General features: G+C 37.2%; 2 protein-coding genes across 3 annotated transcripts in view; one reads left to right on the top strand and one right to left on the bottom strand.

Moving 5' to 3' along the window:
* TDRD9 (tudor domain containing 9) overlaps positions 1 to 26,694 on the top strand; it is a 69,399-nt gene that overhangs the window by 2,390 nt on the left and 40,315 nt on the right. Inside the window, exons 2-6 of the mRNA XM_039712940.1 lie at positions 15,383 to 15,489; positions 22,046 to 22,143; positions 22,557 to 22,778; positions 25,042 to 25,164; positions 26,377 to 26,457. Coding sequence (XP_039568874.1) covers positions 15,383 to 15,489; positions 22,046 to 22,143; positions 22,557 to 22,778; positions 25,042 to 25,164; positions 26,377 to 26,457 — 631 coding nt within the window. The remainder of the gene's footprint in view (positions 1 to 15,382; positions 15,490 to 22,045; positions 22,144 to 22,556; positions 22,779 to 25,041; positions 25,165 to 26,376; positions 26,458 to 26,694) is intronic.
* RD3L (RD3 like) lies at positions 2,976 to 6,187 on the bottom strand. Of its 2 annotated transcripts, none has more exons than XM_039712941.1 (4): positions 6,033 to 6,187; positions 5,716 to 5,807; positions 4,762 to 5,067; positions 2,976 to 3,913 (listed from the first exon to the last, which is right to left on the bottom strand). In XM_039712941.1, exons 3-4 carry the CDS (start codon positions 5,058 to 5,060, stop codon positions 3,616 to 3,618), a joined length of 597 nt encoding a protein of 198 aa, XP_039568875.1. In that variant the 5' UTR covers positions 5,061 to 5,067; positions 5,716 to 5,807; positions 6,033 to 6,187; the 3' UTR covers positions 2,976 to 3,615. The 2 variants fall into 2 exon arrangements, with proteins under 2 accessions (XP_039568875.1, XP_039568876.1); XM_039712942.1 differs by having other exon boundaries at positions 5,716 to 5,804.

The following is a 26,694-nucleotide window of genomic DNA, read 5'->3' as shown; positions in this document are numbered from 1 at the left end:
GATGGACGCTTGTCTGCCTACCACTTTTGTCTAAATTTATATGTAAGAACATGTGGGTTTGATACCAAATTGGTAATAACAGGTGTGTTATTGCCCACAGCTGTGTGTAATAATACTTTACAAAAATGTTAATGGGATCTAAAGGTCTCATGTTTGCCTTGAAAAGAGATAGGGAATGTGTTTGCTTCCTTTACCAGTGACGCCTCATTTTCCAAGGCTTTTTAAGATTCTTTTGCTTCCTGAATTACCTTTAGAATAGCAGGATTAGTAATTGAGGTTGTTGGGGAAAAGTAGTTAGAAATAGAAACTGCATAAAATCTGGTTGGAATTTCTGTCCTTAAACAGCTCATTGATTAACTTTTTAATTCCTTTTATTATGTTTAACTGAAAGTAAATTTAGACCCTTAAATCCTTCCTTGGTATAAACAAAATTGTGTTCACATTAAGTCAGTAAACGGCTTAAGTGTGTAAAATGTGCTTATTATCTCTTTTATTTCCTGCATTTCATAGAAGTGCCTTTCACCAAGTCAGCACCTTTTTGAAGCTGACTTGCTGGCTGGAAATACTGCATGTTGTTTGCTTTGCTGGATGCTTGTGCAGGTGGGAGACACTGCTGTCCTTTGGAATTACTGCCACTCACCTTTCTGTCACCAGAGTGGTTTGTGTTGGCTGCTTGCCTGTTGCAGCAATACCTGTCCCTTACCAGTGTAAGGGACAATGTAGTTTTAGAGCACCTCATGCAAACTGTGCAGGGCATAAATATAAAATACTTAAAGAAGCAGTTGCTTGAACAGTGATCTGCCACAGGGTAGTGGTGACTGGTCTTCCAGCAGTCTTACTCCTGTCTGAGGTAGCTGAGTTCTAAGGGTAAGCACAACTCCAGCAAACGGCTTGTGTCAGCTGGTGAGTTGGAGAACAAATTTTCTTGGCAGCATATTGCGGAAAATCTAACAAATTTCTTTGAAATATATTTAACATTTTTAGTTTGGCTTCTTGCCCTTACCCCATTGCTTTCCCTATGCTTTTCTCTGCTTTTTAACTAAAGAGAGTATATAACAATTTAGTCAGGAGGAAGTGATTGTACTCCATAAAGTTACCCCACATTTCAGTATTTGAAAAAATGGCCAAAGTGAGTCCTTAGAGGATGGCATTTTCTCAGCCTTTGGATATTTTTTTATCTCTACCTTCTACAGTTCTTCTTTGCTTTCTCCTTCTCCCTTCCCCCAGATGTGGACATTAGAACTGGATGCAGTAATCTGATTAAAGCATGCATATAAAAGTAGGTGAGCATTTCTGTGCATTTCTCTGGCACTGTATATGGATTTAACACTGAGTTGGCTATGATGCCTGCCTATACTTTTAAACTATTGTGCAGCAACTGCCTTTCAGAATATGGCATAGTTGATGGTCCCTCTTTCTAAACTTGGAAAAATGCATTTGCTCATATTAAAGTGAAATTGAAGTTTGCAAAGCGTGGGAAAGTTGTATCTGGGGTTATCTTGTTGTTTGTTTGTTTTCCCTACTCATTTTTGGTGATTGTTAAGGAAAGCGGATCTTCCGTGTTACTGGCCTTCCATTTTCCATAAGTGAAAATTTGGAAGCTGCATTTTTAGAGGTTTTTTACCTGAAATTATTTTTCAGATAGCACACTGTGAGAATACCATTTTTAGAAATAAAGTTGCATGAATTGCCATTGCAGGTATCTTGCACATTTGACCACTTCAAAGCTATCTGAAACCAGCATTATGAATGTTAATTCTCAGACTAATATTAATCCAGCCAATGCCTTTTGAATACTCAGTACCCACCTTCCTGTAGGAAAGGTACTTGATATTTAACACTTGTGAGAGTTTTATCACTATGGAAAAATCTTTCTTTGAATCTCATGCTACCCTCATGCAGGGATTAGATTAGAATTGCAGGAGAAGAATCTGCAACTCCATGTGCTGCATCAGTAGGGCAGTGTAAGTTCAGAACATTAATCCACAAACTGACAAGAAGAGGGCAAAGAGTTTATAGCAGCTCTGAGTGCAGATATAAGAAGCTTGCATGTACTTGGAAGCATTGTGTATTTAGTTTATGGGAGGTGGAGGGACTAGTTACTTTTGGTATTGAGCTACAGCTTTTATTATTTTAAACCTGTTGGAAATTTTTTGCTGTAGTCCTCCAGTGCTTTGTCCTTTGTGTGGATATAGGAGTTCTCATTGATTTGTCTTCTGTGACTATTATGTTTTATTTTTTCTACGTGAAATGTTCTCTATATCATAAGCTTTTCAAATACTTTTAAAAGCCATTTTTAGAAAGATTTAAAAGTGTTTAGTAAATTATTGTGCCATTTATTCCTCCAATTTATGTTGCATTATTAGTAAATTTTTTCTGGAATGGGGGATACAGCTGTGGAGCATAAGATGCCTTAAAGCTGTGTTACCAACTTGATGAAATCTCATTGGCTTCTTCACTATGTTTGAAGAAAATACCAGAGGAAGCAGTAGTGTATTCTGTGAATTGAGCCATATGAGTCTTGCCCATTTTTTTCTGATCCAGCAGACAGATAAAAGCAAACACAGAGATGACATGTTATATGAAATGTTGTATGTTATATGAAACATGTAAAAACTTGTTACAGTGATGGAAGCACAATTGGAAATGTAGCCAACTGAGTTCTGGCATATGTTTTCATTGATTTTCTGCTCTAATTGCCTGCTGTGACCGTGACTGCTATGCATGTGATTAATTCTTGTAAAACTTTGTGAACCCACAGTGATAGATCACGGTGGCTGAGAAACATTAGATTTTGTTGTGTGTAAATTTAGAATGAACACCTTGTGTGTTGGAAATGATCTGTTGACTCCTTGGCTATTCTAGAGAGGTACCATCTGATTTGATCAAAATGATAAAGGTTTAATGCAGAATTTGGGTTTCAGAGCAAGTAAGTCAAATGAAAAACAGCTATTTAAAATTAAACAATACAATATTTCTTAAAGAATAGAAAGCTAGTGTTAAATGCCGTTAAATATCTAGTGGTTTTGCTTAGCTGTCCACCTTCACATACTTCAGCATGTGCAGAGTATAGTTCAGAGAAAAACATAAAAATAGTACATGTGAGTATTTTCATGCAATTATTCTTGAAGTTAAGAAATAATTATTGAGCTCCAAAAGTATTTACCAGTTTATTTAGCTGATGTTATATTAAACCATTTATTTTACACAGTATAAAGTTCCCATAGAGCCTAAAAGCTATGTGATAAACACAGAAGTTTTTGTCTAACACTCTGTGGATTGATGCTGTTTCAAAATAAGCAAAGCAATCTTTTTTTTTGTTTAAATACTTATAGCTCTATATGGCTGAAAATTAAACTGCCTCAGAGTTTTTTTCAAAAACATCTACATTTTTGATTAAAAGATGGCTTCAAACACAACAGTTCTAAGAAACTATAAAGATAAAAGGTGAGTTGGTACCTAAGATACTGCATACTAGCTATTACAAAGTATTTTAATTTCTAAACTTGGAATAAAAAGGGGAGCATGTCACATTTACTCCTGTGTGTCTGGATGGCAATTACAAGAAAGGAATGCAGATGGCTACATGACTTTTTGAAAGTAACACAAACCAATTTAACTTGATGGGTAGTAATAGGGTAGATTCCAGATTCTGTGAGAGAAGGTGGGAAACATGCTTTGTGTGTTTTTGTCGACATAACTTGAAACCGTGGGGATTTCATCTTTGTCCGACTTGTTGGAGCTGTCACCACGCAGACTAAAATGTTCAGGGCAATTTGTATTCCATGCATCTACCAGCTGCTCTGCTTGGTTTTCTCTCTCAATGGTGGTAAGAAAATCTTTTAAAACTTGCTTGAATATGTAGACTATTTCCCACGGTAAAACATCATTTTCTGCCAAAACTTCCCGAAATCTAGAAAAAAACAAAAATCGAAATCTAATCATTGGCAGAGAAAACTTTTCTCTTTCCTCTGTGGTCATTTGGGGCTGGGGGAGGAGGAAATGACTTGAGTTCTAGTGTCATTTTTTCCTTGTTGCCGCATTTCCCCACTCACCTCCCCCAGAAGATTGTAAGAGGAAAAGAGCTCTAACAATGCACTGGATGTGCTCCAGCTATTGTGGATTGAAAGCAGTTGTAATTGGGTAGGCTTTTTTTTTCTTTTTTTTTTTTTTTTCTTTGGCCCATCTGGGTAACTTGATTTAAACTGACTTTGCCCTTAGGTGTATTCTGGGCTTTAAAAGGCAAATGGACTTGTTCTGTCGTTTCTGAGTCCCTAGAAAATGTACTTAAAATGCAGGCATAGGAGAATTTTTCTTCATAAAATGCGTGGAGGGATTTTTTTAAATTTTTTTTTTTAATTTACACTGATTTTCAAGTTTTTAGGAGCTTTCTGGTATTGTAGACAGTAAGGCTGGATTTCTGCATAATAGTGCATTACATTAGTCCTTTTATTTGATTTTTAGTTACTGGGTTGCTATTTAATAAATAGTAGGGATAAATAACAGGAAAAATGGGAAGTATTGAAAGGTCATCTGAGATTTCCTTTGTTTGGATTAGACCAGGAAAATCCTGATTCAAAACTTCCTTCAAGTGCAGCATATTAAAGTGAAGATGTAATTTCTAAAACAACTGTAAAAATGCTCTCCAGTTGCTGGTCATTGCTACTTTGGAAGAGCAGAGCCAAATGCAAACTTTGGTTAGGCAGGGGAAATCTTACTTGTGATAGAGAACTCGGAGTCAGGGAAATACAAAACAATTACCTGCTCAGAACAGTTCCTGTTTGGCAAGGCTGGATTTGAGAGCACAGAACTTCAAGCTGCCGTTGCTCAGTAGCTGGAATTGTTGCTTGAGGGTTTTGGTAGTTCTTGAGCCAGTTGTAATCCATGCCAGTTTTCTGGACTTTTTGTTCGTTTTCAATCTCTTGCACTAATCTTTCACGCTCTTTCAGGTGCCATTTCAACTCCCTCAGTAGGGTTTTTGTAACTACTTCTGATCCAGGACATCTTGCGGATTTGTAGGAATCAGTTTTTGACCATTTCATCCAGCCAAAAAGTGGCATTTTCAAGCTGGGGAGAGGAAGAATATTAATTATGCTTGTGTCTGTCTAACTGGTTAGTTCTTTTTACCTGTAGACTTCATTCTTACGAACTGAATGTTTGAGTGAAACTTTATTAATGATTAGAATAGTTTGCTGTACAAAGTCACCAGGCCATAATGAAATATGACAAGTCTTGCACCTTACAATATTTCCTGTCCCTTTTATTAGTTAACATCCTCTGTGAAATTTACAGCATTTGAAAGTACATATCTGTCACCTGGGAAATATTTCATATTTTATCCATACTATACATGATTTGAAGAACAAAGAGGGAAGAAACCCCTAAACCGTGTCATGCAAGCTAACAAAAAACCCCTCAAACCCCACAAAAAACCCAGCTAAAAAAGAATACTCCCTCCCAACAAAACACAAACCCCCAAACCTCAAAAATTTGAACTTACACATATATTTAAGAATTAAATTAATTAATTAGTAGTTAAGTGCTAGAACTCTGTTTGATCTGGTTTTACAACTTATGTATCAGTTTTTATTTTAACTATTTTAATTATTGTTCACATAATCTGGAGACAGAAATCTGGTAGAATAGACTTCTAATTTGCACTAACAAATCATGCACACACGAGCATGCAAATTGGAGTAAAATAACATAAATTACCTTTGCAGTTGTCTGTGAACAGTGTTGTTTCAGGTGAGTTTGCTTGAAGGTCTCTTATTCTAGCATATCCCGTTTGCAGGTTCTTAGTACTGCTGGAAGAAAACAAGGGGTTTTTTTCCTCTTTTTCCTATTTTCTTTTTTTTTTCATTTACTCAAACTGTGCCCAGAAAAAATGACTTTCTGTACTGAATATGACAGTTTAAGTTTTTCTGCTTTTAAGGTTCTTTTTCATCCTCTGTACTGGAGAGAAGCAGTAATCCATTTAACCTAACATAGTCTCTCAAATACTTTCTACCAAGTCCATTAAGATCTCCTACCTTTGAATTGAGTTCTGCCGATGGCAGCAATTTTGAAAAAAAGATGGTAACAATTTCAAATGCTTGTTGCTAAATCCATCCAAATGTATTGTTGGTAGTGAGATGAATAATGATAGTCTGAAGCAACTACAGACGTGCTTGTAGCTAAAGTTAAGGCTGTCGTATGATGTGATGCTTGGCTGTGCATAGCTGTAGGTCACAGTTTAGAGCTGTATTTTTATGCCCGTAGAGTGCTAAAAATAACTATGTTGCTTTTATCATCAAACTAAACTTTCAGGCCATTGAGATGCTGGAAGACTTATCTCCCATTAGAGGGGGATCAGGCTGTTCTGCTGTCATTTTTAAACAGCTAAGAATAGTTTTTCTCTAGTAAAGATCATCTAAAGCTTTTGTTAAGTGAGTGTTGACAGAAAAGAGGTATTTGACAGTTGCTCAGGATTTTGTCGCTACATTAAATGTTTCTTCCAGATGAATTTCATCAATCTCATGGTTCTATACATTTTCATTACTGTGCATAGCTCTTAGCATTTTTAATTAACATTTCAAATGTGTTTAAAGAAGCCAGACTGTAACACCTACAGTGTGCCATGAAAGACACTTTAATCTAATTAAAGGAATAGAATGATAAGGAGATGCAAATTGAGGTCAAACTGATCTAAAAAGCCCAGAATTGTAAGTCTTACCATAGACATTGCTTCTCTCTCAAGTGGCTGTCAGCTGCCTGCTCCCTGTTTCCTTGATGAATATTTTGAGCATATCCATTTTCAAGGTTCATTCTCGGGGATGGCTCTGTGCACACTAAAGGTCGCTGAAGGAGCCATTTTCCGTTCCAGTTATCCGGTCTCTTCCTATTAATCTAAACAGTAGCCATGGTTTAAGAAACGCTGCCTTTCTTCTTGCCCTTGTTCTAACGACTCTCTGTGCTCCTCTTAAGTATTTTGCATCCCTACTTTTCTCCCTCCACGGGTGTGTTGAACAGTTGGGAGAACAAAGGTTCTCTAAATTTGTTCTAGATGTCATACAACATAAAGGATGACGTGTATGGCTGTTATTAAAGCTGATACTACTTATACATTGGAAAAATTCAAATGTCAGTATTAATCCTCTTCAACTGGAGGTTTTCACATTGCATTGAATGCGGTACTATGAAAAAGGAAGGGAGCTAGGTTTATGATGACAGAACTGTCCTGACAGATTTTCAGATAAAATTAAAATGCTCCTTGCCACCTCCTTTACAGCACAGTTAACATGTCACCACTTTTTTCCACTGTATCAATCTGCAAGTAAACTGCTGTACAGTGTAAAACCATTATAATGTCTTTGCAGATTAGAGATGCATACTGGAAGGTGTGCAAAGTAATTAAATGAGAAATGTACAACTTTTATTTTTCAACCTAATCTTTGGTTGCATCATTGAAGATTCAAGGCAGGATCCTGAGGATCGTGTCTATCTTTCCATTGGTAGGAGAGCATTGAAGCTGAACATTTATATTGCTTCTCCTTTTGTATGCAGCTCAGGTGTGAGAAGAGATAGATGACTGCTTATGTGGGGCTGGCTGTAGAAACTGGACCTCAAAAGTAGAGCAGTAGTTTGTGCAGTTTCTAGCCCGTGGTTAATCCTGGAAACTTTTAAGAGTCAAGATTTTACCCAGCTGTCTCTCTTAAGTGTACTCATGGATCTGAAGTGCTGTGTCAGGGTGGAGATTTTTGGCTTGACTTAGGCTGATAGTGGGTCTGTTCCCTGAAGGCACTGTGAAGTTTGTCTTTATTAGTAAATACTTAATTATGTGTCAGTGGTCAACCCTGTGCATCCCCAGTCAGAACAAGGAGCATAACCTAGTGTGTGTAGCAGAACAGCTCCTGTAGTAAGGTGCTGGCTATATTCTGTTACTTTATTTTACCCTGAATATAATTTATACACAGTTCTATTTACTTCTTGATTTTCAAAGGTGTAGAGTCTGTTATTAGTTCTTATTTGTCTGAGGTGAAAGGATTGTCAGTAGGGTCAGTACCTGTCATGTTAAAAGAATTCCTCCTAAGGTAATGTGTGCACCCATGGTGATGGGTGTGTTCTGGGTATGGTTTGTACTGAAGAGCTGCAACTAAACCCAGCATTCTTGGAAGAATCCTCATTTTTGGAGTGGTTTTGTTCTGCTATGTAGGTGGCTTGGTGTAAAGGAGTGGAAATATGGTTCATAGCTTTAACTATTAACCTGAAAATATCTGGTACTATAAATCTCATATGTTTGGGGGATTTCTCTTTTGTCTCCTCCTGTTTGACATCACAAATGTGAGGGAGAGCTTGAAAATTATGATGTAACTTAGAAGTATTGCTTTTAAATTTTTTTATGAGAAAGCCAGTTTGAGTAGACGTTGGTGCTGAAGAGCAGTTTGTTCAAAACCAGCTCCATTTAACCAAATATTACACTGACGTGGGTGTCATCCAGGCATGATAAATGGTGAGAATGGTTGGAGGAGAAGCTTCTTGTTCTTTTCCTTGGAAAGTTTTATGGCATCTGTACCATGTGAGATGCTGTTGACTATGGTAGTTGAAATAAGTAAGAAGTACAGCTCTCTTTATGAATGAGACTCAGTGTGACACTGAGAAGTTCGTAGTTGGCTGGAAGTGCTGATAGCAGATCATGAGCATTGCTGCCTAGCTAACATTTTGATACCTTGGGGTAGTGTTGCATGTTCCATAATTCTTCCCAGTGTTTGTTGACAACAATCCTATAGTGTGGTTTGCTGCCATAGATTGTGTGTGAAGGGCTGGTGGTTGCTGGGGGTTAAGCCCAGTAGACACCTAAGCACCTCACAGGCCCTTCCTTACCTGCTGTTCCTCCTCAGGGGAATAGGGAATGAGGGGTGGAACAATAAAAAAAAGGAGAAACTTGGGTTCAAAATAAAAGCTGTTTTAAGAAGTGGAACAAGAGAGAAAGAAACCAAAAAAAGTGATGCAGAGGCAGCCCCACATCACCTGTCATGGGCAGACCAATTCCCAGCCAAGTTCTGAACAACAGATGGCAAACTGAACTGAAACCCCACTCTTCTCCCTTTTTGTTGCTGAGCATGATACTAAATGGCATCTCTTGTGTTGCCTCCCTGGTTGTGCCCCCTCCCAAACCCTTGTGCACCCGCCAGCCTGTTTATGGGGAGCAGGGGAGGATGTAGTGTGAGAAACAGAAAGGTCCTGGCTGCTGTGCAAATGCTGTTCAGGAGTAACTAAAACATTTATTTTCAGAAGTACTGATTTGGTCACAATTTAAAACAGCACCATAGTGCTGCTGTGAAGAAAAGAACCCTATCCCAGCCAGGTCCAGAACAGTTAGAAAGAAAGTTTGCCAATGCTCCCATCATCTGAGCAGAGAGAGATTCCATAAAATAATTTATCCACAGTTAGCAGGTTGGATGGTTGCCTTTCATTTATTAGTGCAGTGCTACTCTATGGGTTTAATCAACTTTGTAGTGTATTTTTCTTTATATTTGACAGAATAACTCACTCTGGCTGTTTTGGGCAGCAGACAGATGGTCAGTCTACCTTTTCTGATCATGTCAGACAGCATTTGACTACTGCTTTTGTTTTTTTAACAATTACGAGCAAAATTTGCCATGAGCCTGCTCAAGAGGCCTCTTGGTAAGACTGTTTGGTCTTTTGCTGTGAGAGTGAGTAACAGAATGATTTTCTTTTAGTGTTAACTGACAGAAGTTTGTGTAAGCTATCATTGCATCCTGGTACTGAGATGAATAAAAACAGGACATGTTTGAAGCTGATTTCTTCCACTTGGACTGTCTGTAGCATTAATGTCTCTGGGCTGATGACACATCACTAACAGGCAGGGGAGTTACAGGCATCAATTTGAAATGGAGGCAATCCTGCTTTTAATACTAATCTTCAAGAGCATTCTTCTAAATTCAGAGCAGTCTCTTACTTGCAGTTTATTTTTCTCAGAGATTTGTTTAATCTGGATTTTACCAAGTTGGTAACCAAATGCAGGAAGAGAAGCTCATCAGCAGCTCATCTCCTAGAAGAGTCCAGTTCTTTGAAGCCCAGTAGTTCATCCCACTGACATAAAATCCCAGGGCAGAAGACAGTAAATTGAAGGATTTGGGCTGTTTTATCCTGGCATTTATGCTTTTTATGTTTCTTGGATTTTAACTGTGGATAAGGTGCAGAGCTATTAGTTTGACATATATGAAGTGTTTCTGAGTTATTGAGTTTCCATAGTCTATCCAAATACTAGCAGTCGAGTTTTTCAGGATTAAAAAAAGTTGTTTTAGTGCTCTCCCTCCCTCTTTCCCCCCCCTCCCCAGCTAGTTAAGGTTTTAAAACGGGCAATCTGAATTACACCTGAGGAAGAGCAGTACAAGCCTTTTGAAATGCTTAAATATGAAGACTGTCACCAAATCTAGCAAATTACATTTTAGAACAGCTCTCTTACTGGGGAAAAAAGCATGTACCTAACTGATTCTTAGATTCTTGAAATAGTATGTACTGACTTTGTGATATCTGTATTTTAGTTTTTAATATTTTTAGTTTTAATATTTATTTACATTTATTTTGAATTCTATTAGTAGTCTATTTTGCAGCTGAAGTGTGGATTTTGAATGACAGTACATAATGTCATTGAAGTTAGTGTATTTCTGCAGGTAGAACTAATCTTTTGTATAGAAAGCCAGCTTCCAGTTGAAAGAAAAGTAATTTTTAGTGTGTCCTTCAGTAAACCCAGTGGAAGGTTATTTACTGTCATGGCAAATGTTCAGTTATGTAAAGTGTCACATTACTTTAGTTTCAGAAGAGAAGCTTTGAAACAGTCTACTGTATATATCTTACTAAAATTGTACAGCAAAATATTGTTCTGTATATTATGAGGCTAAGTGTTTTTTTTTTTCAAGTGGTTTCCTCCTCCCCAAAGATCTGTAAATAGGTGAATAGTTTGTGTGCGTGACAGAAGCCATGACTTGGGGCAGTCCTTCTCTTGTGATCTGTGAAATGGGTGACACTAGCTCTATGTTCAACTTCTAGTCCCATGTGCACAGGATTTTTTGTGTTAAATGAGGCAGAACATAAATAAGCAGAAAGTACATCTAGAAGAATTTTTAAAAACTCAATCGCAGGAGACTTTGATGTTTCATTTTTGTCTCTAAGGTGGACATGTTCTAGAAGTTACATGTCCTTGAATAGAAGCTTCTACCTCAAAATTAAGTGGTTAATAGAATTTTTTTTTGAAGTTGGATAAGCAAGCATCTTAATCCTTCATTGCATGCTTGGATATTTTCTTTATACAGTCAAGTATGCTGCATAAGCAATTTTTAAAACATTTTTCAGGGAATAAGACTGCATGTGTCTGTTAGCTTAATAAAGCCTTTTTTAAGCATTTATTCTAGAAGTGTTAACTATGTTCAGTGTAGGCACTGGCATCACAGTTAATGTATGTCATTGGAAAAGGCCAAACAAATTACCTGCCACAGTTACAGTGAGATTGGGCAATTCTATTTTTGGCAGCTAAGTGTATGCAAAAATGCTTTAGTTATTATTTCAAGTGCTCAAATACAAATATTTACTCAGTATACTTTGTTATGGTGTCTTGTTGACTTACTAGAGGTCATAGCTTGAAAAAAGATCTTTCTCTAGCTTGATTTTTGTAAAGAAATGCACCCTCAGTGTATTTGAAAGCATTTACAATTGAATGTGACAACAATTTTGATGCTTAACTGTGTTTTCCTTCTATTAATTCCCCTGAAGTGGCAGCTGTATTTAATTTTATGCTTAAAAGTACCTTGTTTCAATCAATTGCTCAAAATTAGTTTCACTGGGCATATGTACCAAGATCACTCATATTTCAGAAAAGTGTTATAGTAGTTAAACCACATAATAAAGAATGAAGAAAAAATCCTGTTAACTCATAAGGCAGTGTTAATTCTTTTCCAAGAGGAGTCGTGTACCTCTTTGCCTTGATGGAAGGGGTCCTGCTGGCCACTGCTTGTCAGGCTTGAAGTCCTGTCTGCTACTTCTGAGAGTGTTTCTGAAATAGGTGGGTCTTGAAATGTGCACACCTACATGGGTAAATCTGAGGATGTAGCAGGAATTACTTGTTGAGTGAAGTCAGTGATTGTTTGTGTTCTCAGTGCTTTATAATTCTGTCTGCATTTTTCCACTTGGGGTGAACAGAATGTCACATATTTGCAGGTTCTGCCATAGAAATCTGGCTGCTTTTGAGGATGAAATATGCCCTTGATATGAGTAAGATCAAGTTCACCTACTTTTTAAAATGAGGGGCAAGGAAGAAAACCCAGAATATTTAAAATTTCCTACATATCCTTCAGTTGGTGACTTCAAATTTCAGTGATTGTGTTAGTCACAAAAATGCTTTTTACTGCTTCTTAATTTGGTGGAGTTTTGACTGATTTGGATGTGCAGTTGAAAAGTCTGGACTCTGGAAATCGTGAGGAATATATATTATAACATGGCAGGTGTACCAGAGATGGGTTTTGACTGTCAGGAGAAATACAAATGGGCAAGAAATAACTGGTGTATGGGACAGACAGGTGATTCATAAGTAGAATTCAGAAAAGTCCCTTCATTTGCATTGCTGTTTTCTGGCATGGAATGGATTTGAATTTCTGAATCTTGTTATTCTTCTGCTGTCAGCAAATTTTGCTGAAAATCATTAGATATCCACCTAAGGGAAATTTCTTTGTTTATCCAGGTAGAGAGGATGATACCTCCCACTAATGGTGAATTAATGATTGTTTGGAAGGACTGTATCATTCTGGTGATTTAGGAGAGCTACAGGGGCTTTATAGTAATTTTTTTCCATTTTGCTTAAAACCGCCCATTATTCTGTAAGCTCTTAATTTTATTAATGCAGAAAAATACAGCATTAAAACATCCATAAATGATATAGAGAAACTTATTTGTTCATTTCATATTCCCATATGTAATTTTCCAGTTGCATATGATTTTCCTCAAGACTGGAGCCTGATTTGGTATGTCAAGTGCACAATGTTTATTCCTAATGACTGGCTATTAAATATCTTGTTTATTCATTGTGTAGCCTGAGGTTCATTTACTGCGTGCTGTTTTCTCAAGACAGAAACCCTAATTCTTGAAATAAAATATTCAGCTGTCCAAACAAAAAAAAAATTAATCTTTTCTCGCAAATGACTGAGGTCATGCTGTCCTTATTTTCCTCAAGCTGTACGTCAAAGGTTGAAAGCTCACACATACATATGTATCCATAAACATTTCTGGGAGCCTGTTTTGAAATGCTTAAGACTCTTAAAACTCCAAGTGATATAATTAATAAGTTTATTTGTTTATGTATTGAGGTATTACTGTTCCTTATCTTTTCCTTAACTGATTTCAGCAACTGCTTAGATACTGATGCATCTGCAAGGTTTTAACTGCAAGCAAGGAGCACAGTCCTGCCTTTCCCAGCCTTAGCCCCTCAGTGGGAGTTTGCTGGTGGTGATTTGCTTGCTGTTGCTCCAGGCTCTGACAGTCAGGCAATACCTGCTCCTCTGGGACAGCACTGACTGCTTGCCCTGGATGGGTTTTTCTCCTCCTGGAGAACCTAAGGACAAGCTGCATTTACTGCATAACCAGGTTTTCTTTTCAGAATATGTGTGTCGTGTACTCAGTTGGTGGTGATTTGCTTGCTGTTGCTCCAGGCTCTGACAGTCAGGCAATACCTGCTCCTCTGTGACAGCACTGACTGCTTGCCCTGGATGTCTTTTCTCCTCCTGGAGAACCTGAGAACAAGTTGTATTTACTGCATAATCAGATTTTCTTTCCAGAATATGTGTGTCCAGTGTACTCAGCGAGGCTTTAGGTTTATGGAAGTGAAAAAATAATTGGTTATATCAATAAAAATCTGTGTAGTATGTGCATACAATGCTGCCCAAGTGAAATTGTTCAGCCAAGCTTCATTATGGTATTTTCAGCTACTGAATGCTTGACATCATGGAATTTTTGGGTTTTATTTGTGTTTAATATACACTCAGTGGAATAACCTACAAGCAGTCAGACATCCTGTGTATGAATATTTCTACATATTTTTACAGATTCAGGCCTTTTGAGGAGTGTTGTAGAAGGGTTTGAGTGATGGAAGCTGGATGTAGGCAGCAGTTGCTCATGTAGCCATTTTGAAGATGGGTGCAGTCCTGCTGAACCTTACATTAAGAAATACTTGAGGTCTGGGGGACATTGCTGTAGCTCTACACTAAAATATTGTTAAAATTGGATCAGAAGCTCTCCTAGTTTGTTGGCAGCAGTAGGTGATAAATACTTGGTGTTCTGTTCTGAACTGGGCTGAGTGAATGGTTTGTAGCAGAATCAAGCTGGCACAGAGTTTGCCTTGGCAGAGAAGGTGAGTGCTCAGTGGTTTCAGAATCTTGGGAATTTCCCTCTGTTGAGGGCTGTGTGATGTAGTGCCATGTTAAAAATCTCATGTAGTTTTCAGTGTCACTGTTTCTGGGGTCAGCGTTGCCTGTTTTTTGGGCCAAGAAATAAACACTTCCACAGCACTATCCTTTCATAAAACTTAGAAACAGGTTAGCTGTGCCTTCATGAATTGTTGCATAGGTAAGGCTTGCACAGGGCCCAGAGTTGAAGGTAATGTGCAAAATGGTTTTAACCTTTAGTTTCTATTTTATTTAAAAAAAATCACTTTTTATGTTTTCAAAACGTTTGTGTTTTAAGTTCACTTATGATTAAATAACCATGCAGTTATTGTTCACATGCTACTTTATTCTCTAGTGAATTTCATGTGAATTTCTTTACACTGTTTATGTAGAAGAGACTTCTAAAAATCTCATTTCATTACATTTATATCATAATTAACATTTCTTGTGTGTAATAGATTTTCATAAAATTCAATGATCAGGTGATAGTGTTAATTTTTTCTCTGACTACCATAATTTCTTAGTCTACAGTCTTAAAAGCAGTGAGATGTTTGTTTCCTCCTGTCCATTTCCCCTGTCTCCAGGGAATCATGCAAGAATTACATGCACTTTCCTAATAGTATGTGTCAAGAATGGAAGAAGCAGAGCTATTTCATCTTTGTTCAGAAGAAATGGTAGTGTTTCATCAGAAGAGAAATTCCTAGATATTGAAGCCTTACAGGATGATATTTTGGGAGCTCAGTCTTCTTGGGTCTAAACAGAAAGATGTAATGTGGCATTTTCCTCTGGCTGGTGTCTAAATGCAGAGACTAATTTTTTTTCTGAAGTTTGGTCATGGAAGTAGTAGTGTGATGTGGAGAACTTCCTGTGTAATGCTGTTATTTCCAGAGATGCCAAAGACTTGTATTAGGAAGCATTTATTGATTTATCATTTCTTTCCTCTTCAGACTGCCTATCTCAGAGAACATTGGAACTGAATATGGTAAAAAATACAGACAAACAGAGGACCAAGAGCTGAATGTAGCTGGGAATTATCAGCTTGTCTATAAACCAGGTAAAAAAAGAAATAAAACTATTTAGTTCCTATTATGAACTCAGATATACCTGCCCTGTTTTCTTTACACTATCTCCCTCTCTAAACTGAATGTAGTTGTTTTTTTATTGATGTATGTGCATTAGTTTGTTATAGATAAAGCGTGGTATTAAAAAGTCAACTCCTAATTTTCTGGAAACTACAATGTATAATGCTGTTGCATAGGTAAGTGTTCATGCATTTGGCTTTTTGTAGTGATAAATGTAGATATAGGATTAAAATGAATCTGCAAGGACAAGATAGCATTCATTAGATTCATGCCTTTGTTCTGTTTTCCCATTTTCTATTCATATTTCTCTGTGTACTTGATTGTTGCTTTGAGCTGCCTGTAGAGAGAAATTCGATTGCACTTCTTTCCTAGGAGCTCTGGTAAAAGCACTGTGAGGCTGACTCACTTGTCAGGACAGCTCAGCTTCAAACTCTTACTGTGCTTCTTAATTTCCAGATTTGTTAATGTAGCTGATTTCCTGAGGAAAGGACATTTGTGTTTTATCTGTTCTGTGTGTCATTCTGTTAATACTTTCTGTATGCCTTTGCTGGCATACCAAAATATGACAAATTTAGAAATTTTATAGAAATTGGTGTCTTTCAGTGCATCTTCAAATTCTCTGGCCTCTGGAGCTCGGGCTAATGAAGCCACTTGTGGGATTTGTCATCAGCTGAGATGCAGTAGGGGCACTTGGCCAGTTCACCATGTGCAGTGCACCTCCCAACCACAAAATACTGTCTCTTGTTCCCTTGATGTTACATAAAGTTTGTGGGAGAGAAAGTATTAAAAGGTAGAAATGGGAGACTAAAGAGACTGGAAGGAGCTTCCAGTGTTGTCATTCAGGAAAGACATTTCCCTAGTTCTTCATGTGCATTACTAGCAAAGGAGAGACAGCAACAAGTGAGTAAGATTTAGCTCTGTAGATGTTTCTTTAATAACACAGTGGTGTTGATTAATGCAAGGAAATACCGTAGCTCATTCAGTGTCTTGTACCTACTAAATTGGAATATTGTATAAAACAGATTAGCAACTTCAGCAGCACTGTTGGCCTGCATGACTTTGAATAGGACTGATGCTAGCAGTGTTCTTTCTGCAAAAGAAACAGGATTATAACTTAAGCTTTTTAGGAAATATTCTGTGTAGTCATCCTGGTACTTTATTTTATAAATACCTATTTTCTCTTGGTCTATCCTAAAATATTTGTCCTTGAAAATTTGCCTTCTAATATTTACTCTTGCCTTCCAGCTGTAACTTACTGAAACAGCATCTAGTTAGCAAACAACCATAAAACATTACTAAAGTATTCACATATAACATAATCTGTTGTTATTAATGCATTAGATATTTTCCTCAGTTTCTTTCCCTTCTTCCTTCCCCCCTTGTTCTGTTCTTTGTCTCATTGTCTGGAGTCTCAGTTGCTTCAGGAGCTGTTCTGTGCAGTGTTGATGCCTGCCTGCTCTCATCAGTGCTCTGCTGCCAGCAGTGTGTGATCCAGTGGCAGACTCCAAGCAAACTGGAGAGTGACGGGACTGGAACATTCCTACGGCATTCTGAGGCTGAGCTGCCAAATCCCACCTAGATGTAGAATAACATGAAAGCTTCAGAAAATCCTGCTTCTTACTGCCCTTAACTTTGACTTACAGACAGACACAGAAGTACTGTGTTAGGATAGTAGAATAAAAAAGCTCAGTAAGTGAGCACAAGAATTGTACTGTTAATTTTATAGCTTATAAATGTTAATGTTCTATATTTCAGACTGCTTTAATGTAGTGTGCTCATCATTCAGAGTTTAAGAGCTTCGAGATGTATTTGTAACTATCAGCTATACTGATCTGAAAGTTTGTTTTCCTCAAGAACATGGGAACTGTCATAAATGATCAAGGACTTACCTAGGCTAGGACCTGTGCATTGAGCTGTGTTGAATACAAACGTAGTCAAGAAATAACCTTCACAACATGGAAATGAGAAACTGATTTTTTTCTGAAAGTTCTGAATTGGTACCCCTTTTGTAGTTTCTTTCTCTCAGAGTTGCTGTTCTGACTATAGGCAATATTTTCTGTGCAAATTGATAGCCTGTTTTAAATCTTGCAGTTACTGAAACTGCTTACTGAAACTGCTTGTGTTTCTACTGCTTATGCCTTGTTATTTGATGAAGTTCTGTTGAGTTCGAGTCTTGTGCTTTCCAATTTCTTTGAAAGAGCATATGCTTTCATACTGATATGACAAACAGAAATGCCTGATCTGCTTCTGTGTTGGGGAAACAGATCATCAGGGAACTGCATTTAGAATTCTGGCTTCTGCAGAGCATGGTAGAAATGATACTGCTGTGCAAAGGAAGTTGACGTGATTAAATAAAAGCAGAAGAAAATTCTTTTTCATAATTGTTACGAGCGAGTAACAAAGCAAGTAGAGCATTAGCAGTTCTTCCCTGGCCCACCAGACTTGTTTCACATTTGGTGCTGGCTCTTCCAGGCTTCACACACTTTTGATTCAGTGAGGTCGTGGGGTGTTGTGCAGAAGGAAACCTTCCAGAGCTGGGTGTAGGGGACACTTAGCACTTTACTTGTCTTGTAAAAAATATTTTTTTCCAAATCTGGGAATTCTGAACTGTACAGGTTAGAGCTTTGAACTTTAGAAAGCTTCTGAAATGCTTATTTTCGTGAAGCTTTGTGGATGGCAGCTTTTTTTTTTCCCCTCCTTCTTCATGATTTTCGCACCTATAAATTGATATCTTTTGGAGGTCTTCCAGATCCCACCTGATGCAATTTCTTTCAGAGAAGAAGAAATTTAAACATTGTTTCTGATCTATAAGAAGCTAAATTTTAGATACCTTATATATTGTGAATTCAGAATGGATCCATGCCAGGAAAATTAATCATAGCACAGATCCTCACCCCAGAAACTATATATAAGATATATAGTTAGCACATATATAAGATATGTGCAAATTGAAGAGGATTGCAGTGAAGAAGTCTCCCCAAACAAGTAGTTTCTTAGGAATTCTCTGAATTAAGCTTATCAAGGATCAATCAACAGCACCTTTGTGTATTTGGTGTTTGACTGAGGTAGAACCATCTTTGGGAAGTCCTTTTGCTTTTTGGCTCAGTGTAGGAGCCGCTTGTTGCCTGTGGCTTTCCTTTCTTATGAGCTTCCTTGCAAACTGTAATCACTTTGTGTGTTTGTAGCTCAGCAGAAGAATGATCAGTGATTTAATAAGCATCTCATTTGATTCATCTAACCAGTACTTTCAAGTATGTTTCGTTTTAAGCATCTCATTTTAATTGCTTAGTGGCGGATAGCAAGATACACCTGAACAAACTCTTCTCCCAGAACTGGTGAATATAAAAATCTAATCTTATGTTAAAGGATCTCTTCAAATTCAGTCCAGGAAACAGGTACCAGAGGGAGTACATCTGCTGTATGGGCTGTAATAACTGAGATACTGAAAAATTGCTCTTTCCATGGGCACTGGACTGTTTAAGTCATTGTCATTTTTACAGGACTTGCATAATAACTGAAAGGGAAGTGAGCAGGCAAATTAATCTTTCCCATAACCTAGGTTTCTGTTTCTTTTTTGCACCAGCTCTGAATAGAGAGATGAATTATTCTGGACTGGCATTAATGCTTCTTATATACTGAAATATTTTGCTTGTCCTAAACCAGCATGGGGGCAATTGTCTGCTTCCTCAATATACTCTTTTCAGGTTGGAAGCATCCTGCATTCTATGGCAGAATCCAAGGTGCAGGTTAGAGCATGATGTCTGACACAGGTGTGCACTGGTTGGATTAGTTGTCCCAATCCTAATAATGTTTTTAAGAAAGTAAAAGCAAAAGTTTGTGCCTCTCTTGCTGATAATTCTGTAGACCTGTAGCTGAATTTTTAGGCGAGTCTGTATTGGCAGGAATGACCAGTTTTTGTGAAAACTTTATCATTGGAGGATTTATTGAATATTATATATGAAAAATAATAAAGAAAAACCCCAAGCAAAATCTTAAAGGTAATTACACTATATGGTATAGAGTCCCTAGCTGGTTATTTAAATTAGTAGAATAACCTCTCATTGAGGTGTGCACATTGAACTGTTCTCTTCTGCAGCAGGTCTTCATTGTTCAGAACAACTTTCATGTTTAAAAAATAAAGGTCTTTTAAGATGGTTGTTCAATTTCCCCATCTCAATTTTATTTTGTTTTTTACTAAGCATCATAATAGATTTCAGATGGAGTTTATCCTCAGTTTGCTAGGATGGGGTATTTCCATTGCTTCTTGGGTCATGTCAAGTTTCCATTTTGCTGAGGTCCAAAACTGTTCTGTCTCTGCAGGCAGAAGTCTGAGTTGTTGTGTTATTAGTTCCCCAGGCAAACTCAATGTTTCATTCAGTTTAAACACAGAAGTCATGTCTTGAAGAGAAAAAACCCAAACCATACAGTGTTCAGTACTTGCAGCATCTGTTAAATGGTTGTATGACTGTCAGTTCTTAAATTTTGGGCGATGATTGTGGCTAACATTGGATCGCCAATTTCTTCTGTTATACTTTTTGTCCCAGACAACTGTGCTTAGGAGAGAGTAAGATGTTGCTGTCCTAGAAATGTTACATAAAAAGCAGTATTAAAAAAGTTATGTTTTATTAGTGAAAAAAATGATACATACAAAATTAATTGTTTTTCAGCAGGTATGTAAATACTGGTAGCTGTTTCTTTGCTTCTGTTGTTTTTGTGGTTGTTTTTTTTTTTTTAATAAATTTTTTTATTGAATTTCAGGTTAATGATTTCTTACTAATACACTGGGGTTTCTACTGCATTACAGATGGTTATGATATGAATTCTACCTTTTGAATTGTTTGTGCCTCCCTCCTTATTTATAAGCACTATAAAAAATTACTTTTTTCTTCTAACATTTTAACTTTTCAAAATTGCAGTTGTTTCTTTGAAAACTTGATAGAGGTGGGAAGGTGATGTTGCTTTAGCAGGAATCTGCTGCTACTGGGATCTGTTCCCTAGCAGCTTGAGGTATCTTCCAGCATTGGTCAAGTCACACACAGCTATGGATGTCTCAGCTGTGACATGTTTGTGCCAGAGGGAAGCCAGGCAGCCTTCGTGCAGTGCTGCTGTGGCAGAATGCTATATATATGCATTTTCCTGGGGAATATATTTAGAACCTTGACCAAAAGTACTTTTTAAAAAGGACAGTTAATGTTTCAAAGGGGTGCTGCTATCAAGTTCTGCTTTTGTTTGTGTTTAGTGGTGCTAAGTAGATCTTTGTGCAGTGATCACTTTTCATTGTTGCATTGCAGAGTCCAGGTAAATGATTTTTTTCTGCTGCAGAATGTGGCTTTAGGAGAACTGGTTTTTAGTGCCTTATGAAACTGTCATAGTGAGCTGTCCAGCTTTTGGGGCTTTTTTTTAGTGTTAGAATAACTTAATTTATGTTCTTTGACACTGAGACAGTTCAGGGCCATGGAACAAGCTGAGGTATGGCACAGAGCTAAGATGTGTTCTGCCTGCTTCTGCTTCACTGCTGTGTGAGATCGTTACACTTTCCAAAGAAAGGGAGCTGTAACTGCAGTCAAATATTTAGGATGTAGCCTTTATTTTAAAGTAATTATTGCCTTTGTAGAAAGATTAATAGAATTCTGTCTCACTACTCTATTTCTTAGAGAAAAGATTACATAAAAAGAAGTACAGGGTTTTTATTATCTGTATGTAAGTACCCATTTTGCCATAATACTTGGTGAAACCCATTTGAAATGGAAAGCATTTCTATTTTTGATTTCATTATGCAATGGGTGTTTTAGCTGTTTGTTTAATTGTAACTTGCAAAATTATTGTTTACCACAGTCTTGTCCAAGTTTTCCCCTTCTGCACCTCCAGACTTGTTCTTTTGTTTTGCATGGTCAAACTGACTGCAGACCTCTGAGCAGAAACTTAGGCTGGCACTGAAAGATTTTTGTTCTGTATCACCCAGAGCTAATGGGGACTAACTTCTGCCAAGAGACTGCAGAGTGTAGTATCATCATTGAAAGGTCATCATGGTGCTTAGCAGATTTTAATGGCCAAGTCGTAGAAATATAATGGTATTCAAATCAAATACAGGTTATTACAGGTTATTTTGTACTGTGGATCCAGTAGATTTTAAGGGAAACAACATGGATAAATGAATAAGGCATCGTTTTTTCATTATTGTAAAAAATTCTTGGGTATACAGGTAAAATTGGCAGTTGTAACACAAACTGCAAAAATCCAGTTTTTTTAATTAAGAGATATACAGAGTTGTATACATCCTTTCCACTGATGGTGGTTTAAACATAAAAGCTATGTTTTTCAGAGTTGCTTCCAGTAAAACACCAATTGCATAAATACAGAAAATCTCTTCAGTCTACTAATACTAAAAAAAATATTTATTCTGTTAATACTTACAGTATGTGGTTCACATTTTAGAGAAGTTAGGCTTCCAAATACTGTCATCGTAATCTCCTGCTGGTCTTTTCCTTTCTGTATTGAAATGTTACTCTTGTTTATTTTTATGCCTAGGTACTTCATTGTCTCAGTGTGAACCAAGTGATTCAATTTCTGTACCAATAAGTAAGTGTAAATATTTGGATATGCCTACAGCCAAACACAGGGAAAAGGTAATGTCAGTTTACTTTCTCTCATGGAATAAAGCTGAAAATAATGTTCTGTTTTGGGTGGGTTTTTTTTTGTTACTTTGTTTCTGTTGTTTTTTGTAAGGTAATTTCTGTTCCTGTTTTAAACACAGTACAAAACTTCTGGGTTTTTTTACAAAACTATTGCATAAAATTTCTTAGAGGAGGAAATGTTGCTGTTACACTTTTAGGTATTTGTGTAAAATATATACATTAATACTCTTTTCTGTGATCTTCTAATGCCCTGTAGGACTCCAGTTATCTCTGATAGAAAAGATGGCACAGTTTTTTAAAGAAACTTGCTCTGTGGCTTGGAAGCTGTTGATATTTCAAATCTGTTTGAAACCTGTTTCGAGTTCTTTTACATACTTACGAGTTTTCTTGAAAAATTATTTCAGATAGTGTCTCTCATACAAAACAACTCAGTTGTGGTTGTAGAAGGAGCGACTGGCAGTGGAAAGAGCACCCAGATTCCCCAGTATATTTTGGATTATTGCATGAGCCACTCTCTGCCCTGCAACATTGCTGTGACCCAGCCTCGGAAGATCAGCGCCAGCAGCCTTGCCAGGTGGATTAGCAAGGAAAGGTCATGGAGGCTTGGTGGAGTTGTAGGATACCAGGTATGGGGAAATCCAAATTGTATTTGAAAATGCATTAAAAAGTACTGTATAATATTCCTTGATTACTTTTAAGCATATCTAGCATACTGAAGAAATGTTAGAGAGTCTGCTTTTAAAGTGAAATTGCTGTTTATCTGTTTCCTGCTAAATGTCTGTAATTAAATCAACTTGTAAATTTGAACTGTAAATCCTGGTGGGATTCCAACAGAAAATATGTGTCTGCATGAGACAAGTCTACATTATTAATCACTGAAATAGTTGCAGGAGAACTACATTCTGTCATTTTTCCTTTCAGCTCCTTAAGTAATACTAAGTATAGCTCCTTAATACAAACTATCTGTTTGACTTTACTACATTTACTTGCCAGCTCTCTTAGAACTTTAATGCATTTATGACCAGCTTTTTTTGTAAACAATCTGTTATTCTTTTGTAACATGCGAAAAACTCAAACTAGTTTTTCCTCTTAAATCTGTCTCCTCCTTTTGTTTTGTTCAGCTCAGCTTCAAGCTCAGTTCTGTCCCTCTGTTTAAACTTTTTCACATTGCTCTTTTGACACAGGTCCTGGTGCTCTGATCAGCTCCTTGTCAGTACCCCACTAAGCTGCTGTGATGGTGGTTTCATTGTTGGTTGGGCCACAGCTGTCTCTGGATGAGCTGCTCTGGTTCCTTAGGCCAGAGGGTTCGTACTGGTGTTGACCCTGGGAGGGATGTTCATGGAGAATTGTCTGCTGCTGGAGTCCTTTCCTCTGAGCAATATTTGCTGGGCTCTCCTTCTCCTCTGCTTCATTCTATTTCTTGTTGTTTCTTCCTTCCTTTCTTCCACTTAGAGCTTGGAGAATTGTCTGCTGCTGGAGTCCTTTCCTCTGAGCAAAATTTACTGGGCTCTTCTTCCCCTCTGCTTCATTCTATTTCTTGTTTCTTTCTTTCTTCCACTTAGAGTGATATGTATGTGTTTGCTAGCATGCATTTAGAGGTTTCTGTTTCTTCATAGGTCTACAGCTTCAGGTGACTTCAAATATGCTGCATATGCTGCTATTTATGTGTGTTAGGTGTTCTTTGTTACCCTTAAATCTGATTTTGTACAGTTGTCCTTTCTTCCACTTAGAGCGATATGTATGTGTTTGCTAGCATGCATTTAGAGCTTTCTGTTTCTTCATATGTCTACTTCACAAAGCTTCACATTGCTTTCTAATATGCTACATATGGTGCCATTTATGTGTGTCAGGTGTTTGTTACCGTTAAATCTAATTTTGTACAGTTTTCAGGTCTGGAGGGTTTTGATTTTTAACTGAGAGTGACAGACATGTTCATAGCATGGACTCTTACATGTCAGGCTTCTGCTTCATCTGTTATCTGTTTTCTTCTGTGCCACATCATAAACATGACAGCAATAATCAAAACACAGTGTTACCAGCATTATTCTCATACTAAATCCCAAAAACACAGCAGTGTACCAGCTACTAAGAAGAAATGTCCCAGCCAAAACCAAGACAGTTATGTATGTTGTTTGTTTCAAAGTACTTTATAAGTAAACCTTCGTGATTTTTGATACTTTAAATTAATTAGTTGTTAAGCTGCTAAATTGATTCTTTGAGTCTCAAAGACTTAGAATGATACTGTGCTTCCAGACTGTCTTCAGGACAGTGTATGTGGATGTGCTGTGCTTGTTTCACCAGCACTTGTGTGAGCTGAACAAAAACAGAGGGAAATGGTGGAGTGCACATGTGTCTGCTCTGGGCTGATTTAAAGCTCTGCCTGTCTGGGTAGGCTACATCTGAGATAGCTAAAGTCTGTTAGAAGTCTGATAGAAATCAAAAATCTGTTTCATTCTGGGTTGTAGAACCTTTCTCTCAGGAGTAAGTTGCCTCATCTTGGTGATAACTTAACTTAAACCTCTTTCATTTCTTGTCCTGCAAACTACATTTTGGCAAAATCTTTTTCTTGCTCTTTATATCAGAGGAAAGGATGGTGTGTGCTTATACCTTTAGATGTCTTCGAAGAATTCTTAGTCTGAGCTCCCCAGCAAGGAATTGTGATACTTGATAAAACTTTGGAGTTTTACATTTTTTGGGAATTTCTCCCAAAGAAAAACCAGTTAATTGGTTCTGGTAAGAACACTTGTGTATGGAGACTTGTACAAGTTGGAGTAAATAATTTTGGTGGGTTTACACTGTGTTTGATTTTTGGAGTTCTTTCACATGCATGCTTCTCTAACTACAATAAATAAGTTTCCAGCTAGTATGTATTTTTCTTACTGTTGTTAGTTAAGTTTAGAGAACGTTTCAACAAAGGAGACAAGGTTGCTGTATATGACAACTGGAGTTCTTCTTCAGAAAATCGTTTCTGCCAAGAGCCTAACTCCATTCACGCACATTTTCATTGATGAAGTAAGTTGCTGGATGTAAGTTTAATTTTCATATTAGTGAAACCTTCTCTTTTGTCTCTTGCCATGCAAGAGAAGAGAAATGCAGACATCTACTTTTAAAGATATTTTATATAAGCTGTTCAAGGTAACACTTGCTGAAATAGGCTTGTTAACGTTCCTTTGAGCAACAAGTTGAGAATTGAGAGTGTGGGGAGAGTTTTTGGGAGTCTTTAATTTTGTTTCCTCAGCCAGGGTTCTGATGCCTCCTCTTGCCCATATGCCCCCTTTTTCCCCATACCTACTACAGAGATTGTGATCTTGAGTCCACAAGTCACTGTTTTTAACAACTGAATGTTCTCCACAACATTTTTAACTGCAGGTCTCATCCCTCTCAGTGTACTGCACACATTTAGGACTGTACTTAAACTAGGACCAAAAATCTTGGTTCTCACAGCAAGACCTTACTGTCAGCCTGAAAACTACCTTAGCTAATTTTTTTTTTTTTTTGTAATGGGATGGCATTGAATACAAATCTTATCTTTACATTATATTAGAATATGCTAATTAGCTTCCAGGACATTAATATTGACTTGTGAAGGCTGAACTCCAAAAAAAGCTGCTGCAATTGAAATATTAAAAGTGTAATTCAAGAAAGGAATATGGTCATCATGGATAATGTTGGGAAGAAGTATTTGCTGAACTGTAATGAGCAGGCAGAAGGCTTGGGTGCTGGGATATATAAAGAATTGGGTGTAAATTAATGTTTTAGAAAGCAGTTGTGTATTGGATCATAGCTGGAAGCCATTGGGAATGAGGCACATGTATTTGATTTGCTTATTTTCAGACAAACCAAAACAGTCCCTGGATCATTTGGGTTCTTACCAGTATAGTTGATTTACCCAGCATCAGTATCACAGACTTCATTTGGTGCTGTCAGCTCTAGTACAACCAGTGGTTAGAGTTCAAGATTGATTTTTCTAGTCATTATTCTAGATTTTCTTAGCTTTAGAGTGACATGATTTTCACAAAGGGGTCTGTAGTTATCTCAAGACTCTTTTTGGGATTTTAAAGTGTTCTTAGCATGCCTAGGCTCAAAAGGTGTGTGCTTTCTTCTATGAGAATGTATTGTTATCTAAGTTACAAAAATAAAGCATAAAATTGAGTAGGAAAGTAAGAGATTGTCAAAAGAAGAGGATGAATTAATGAAAATTAAATGGTGGATAATGTCTTCCAGGTGCATGAGCGCACAGAAGAAATTGATTTCTTGCTCTTGGTGACCCGTAAACTGTTGTGTACAAATTCACAGTCTGTAAAGGTGAGTTCAGACTGAATTCTTCTTTTTTTTCTTGCCAGAAAATTTTTGCATTACTATGTTATTACTTTTTACTAAAATATTTTTTAGTTTGCAGCTCCTCATAAGTAAGCAAGCTAAGGGGCATTCTTTTCCTGGCTGCTGTAATGTGTTCTGAGAGACTTCTTTTTTTTTTTTCTCTCATGTTAAAATGCATTAGTTTCTAAAGCCTGCTTAAGGCTAAACAATGCACGATGGATA

This window comes from Passer montanus, unplaced genomic scaffold (genome assembly GCF_014805655.1).
Source record: "Passer montanus isolate IOZ18808 unplaced genomic scaffold, ASM1480565v1 scaffold27, whole genome shotgun sequence".
NCBI classification, from domain to species: Eukaryota; Metazoa; Chordata; class Aves; order Passeriformes; family Passeridae; genus Passer; species Passer montanus.
Note: the sequence above shows the minus strand (reverse complement) of the source record. Positions and strands in the feature narration are given on the sequence as shown.

Coding starts and splice junctions, on each gene's coding strand:
- RD3L (XM_039712941.1), bottom strand. CDS start 5,060: ATGCCACTTTTTGGCTGGATGAAATGGTCAAAAACTGATTCCTACAAA. Junction 3,914..4,761: donor ACAGGAACTGTTCTGAGCAG/GTAATTGTTTTG, acceptor GTTTTTTTCTAG/ATTTCGGGAAGTTTTGGCAG.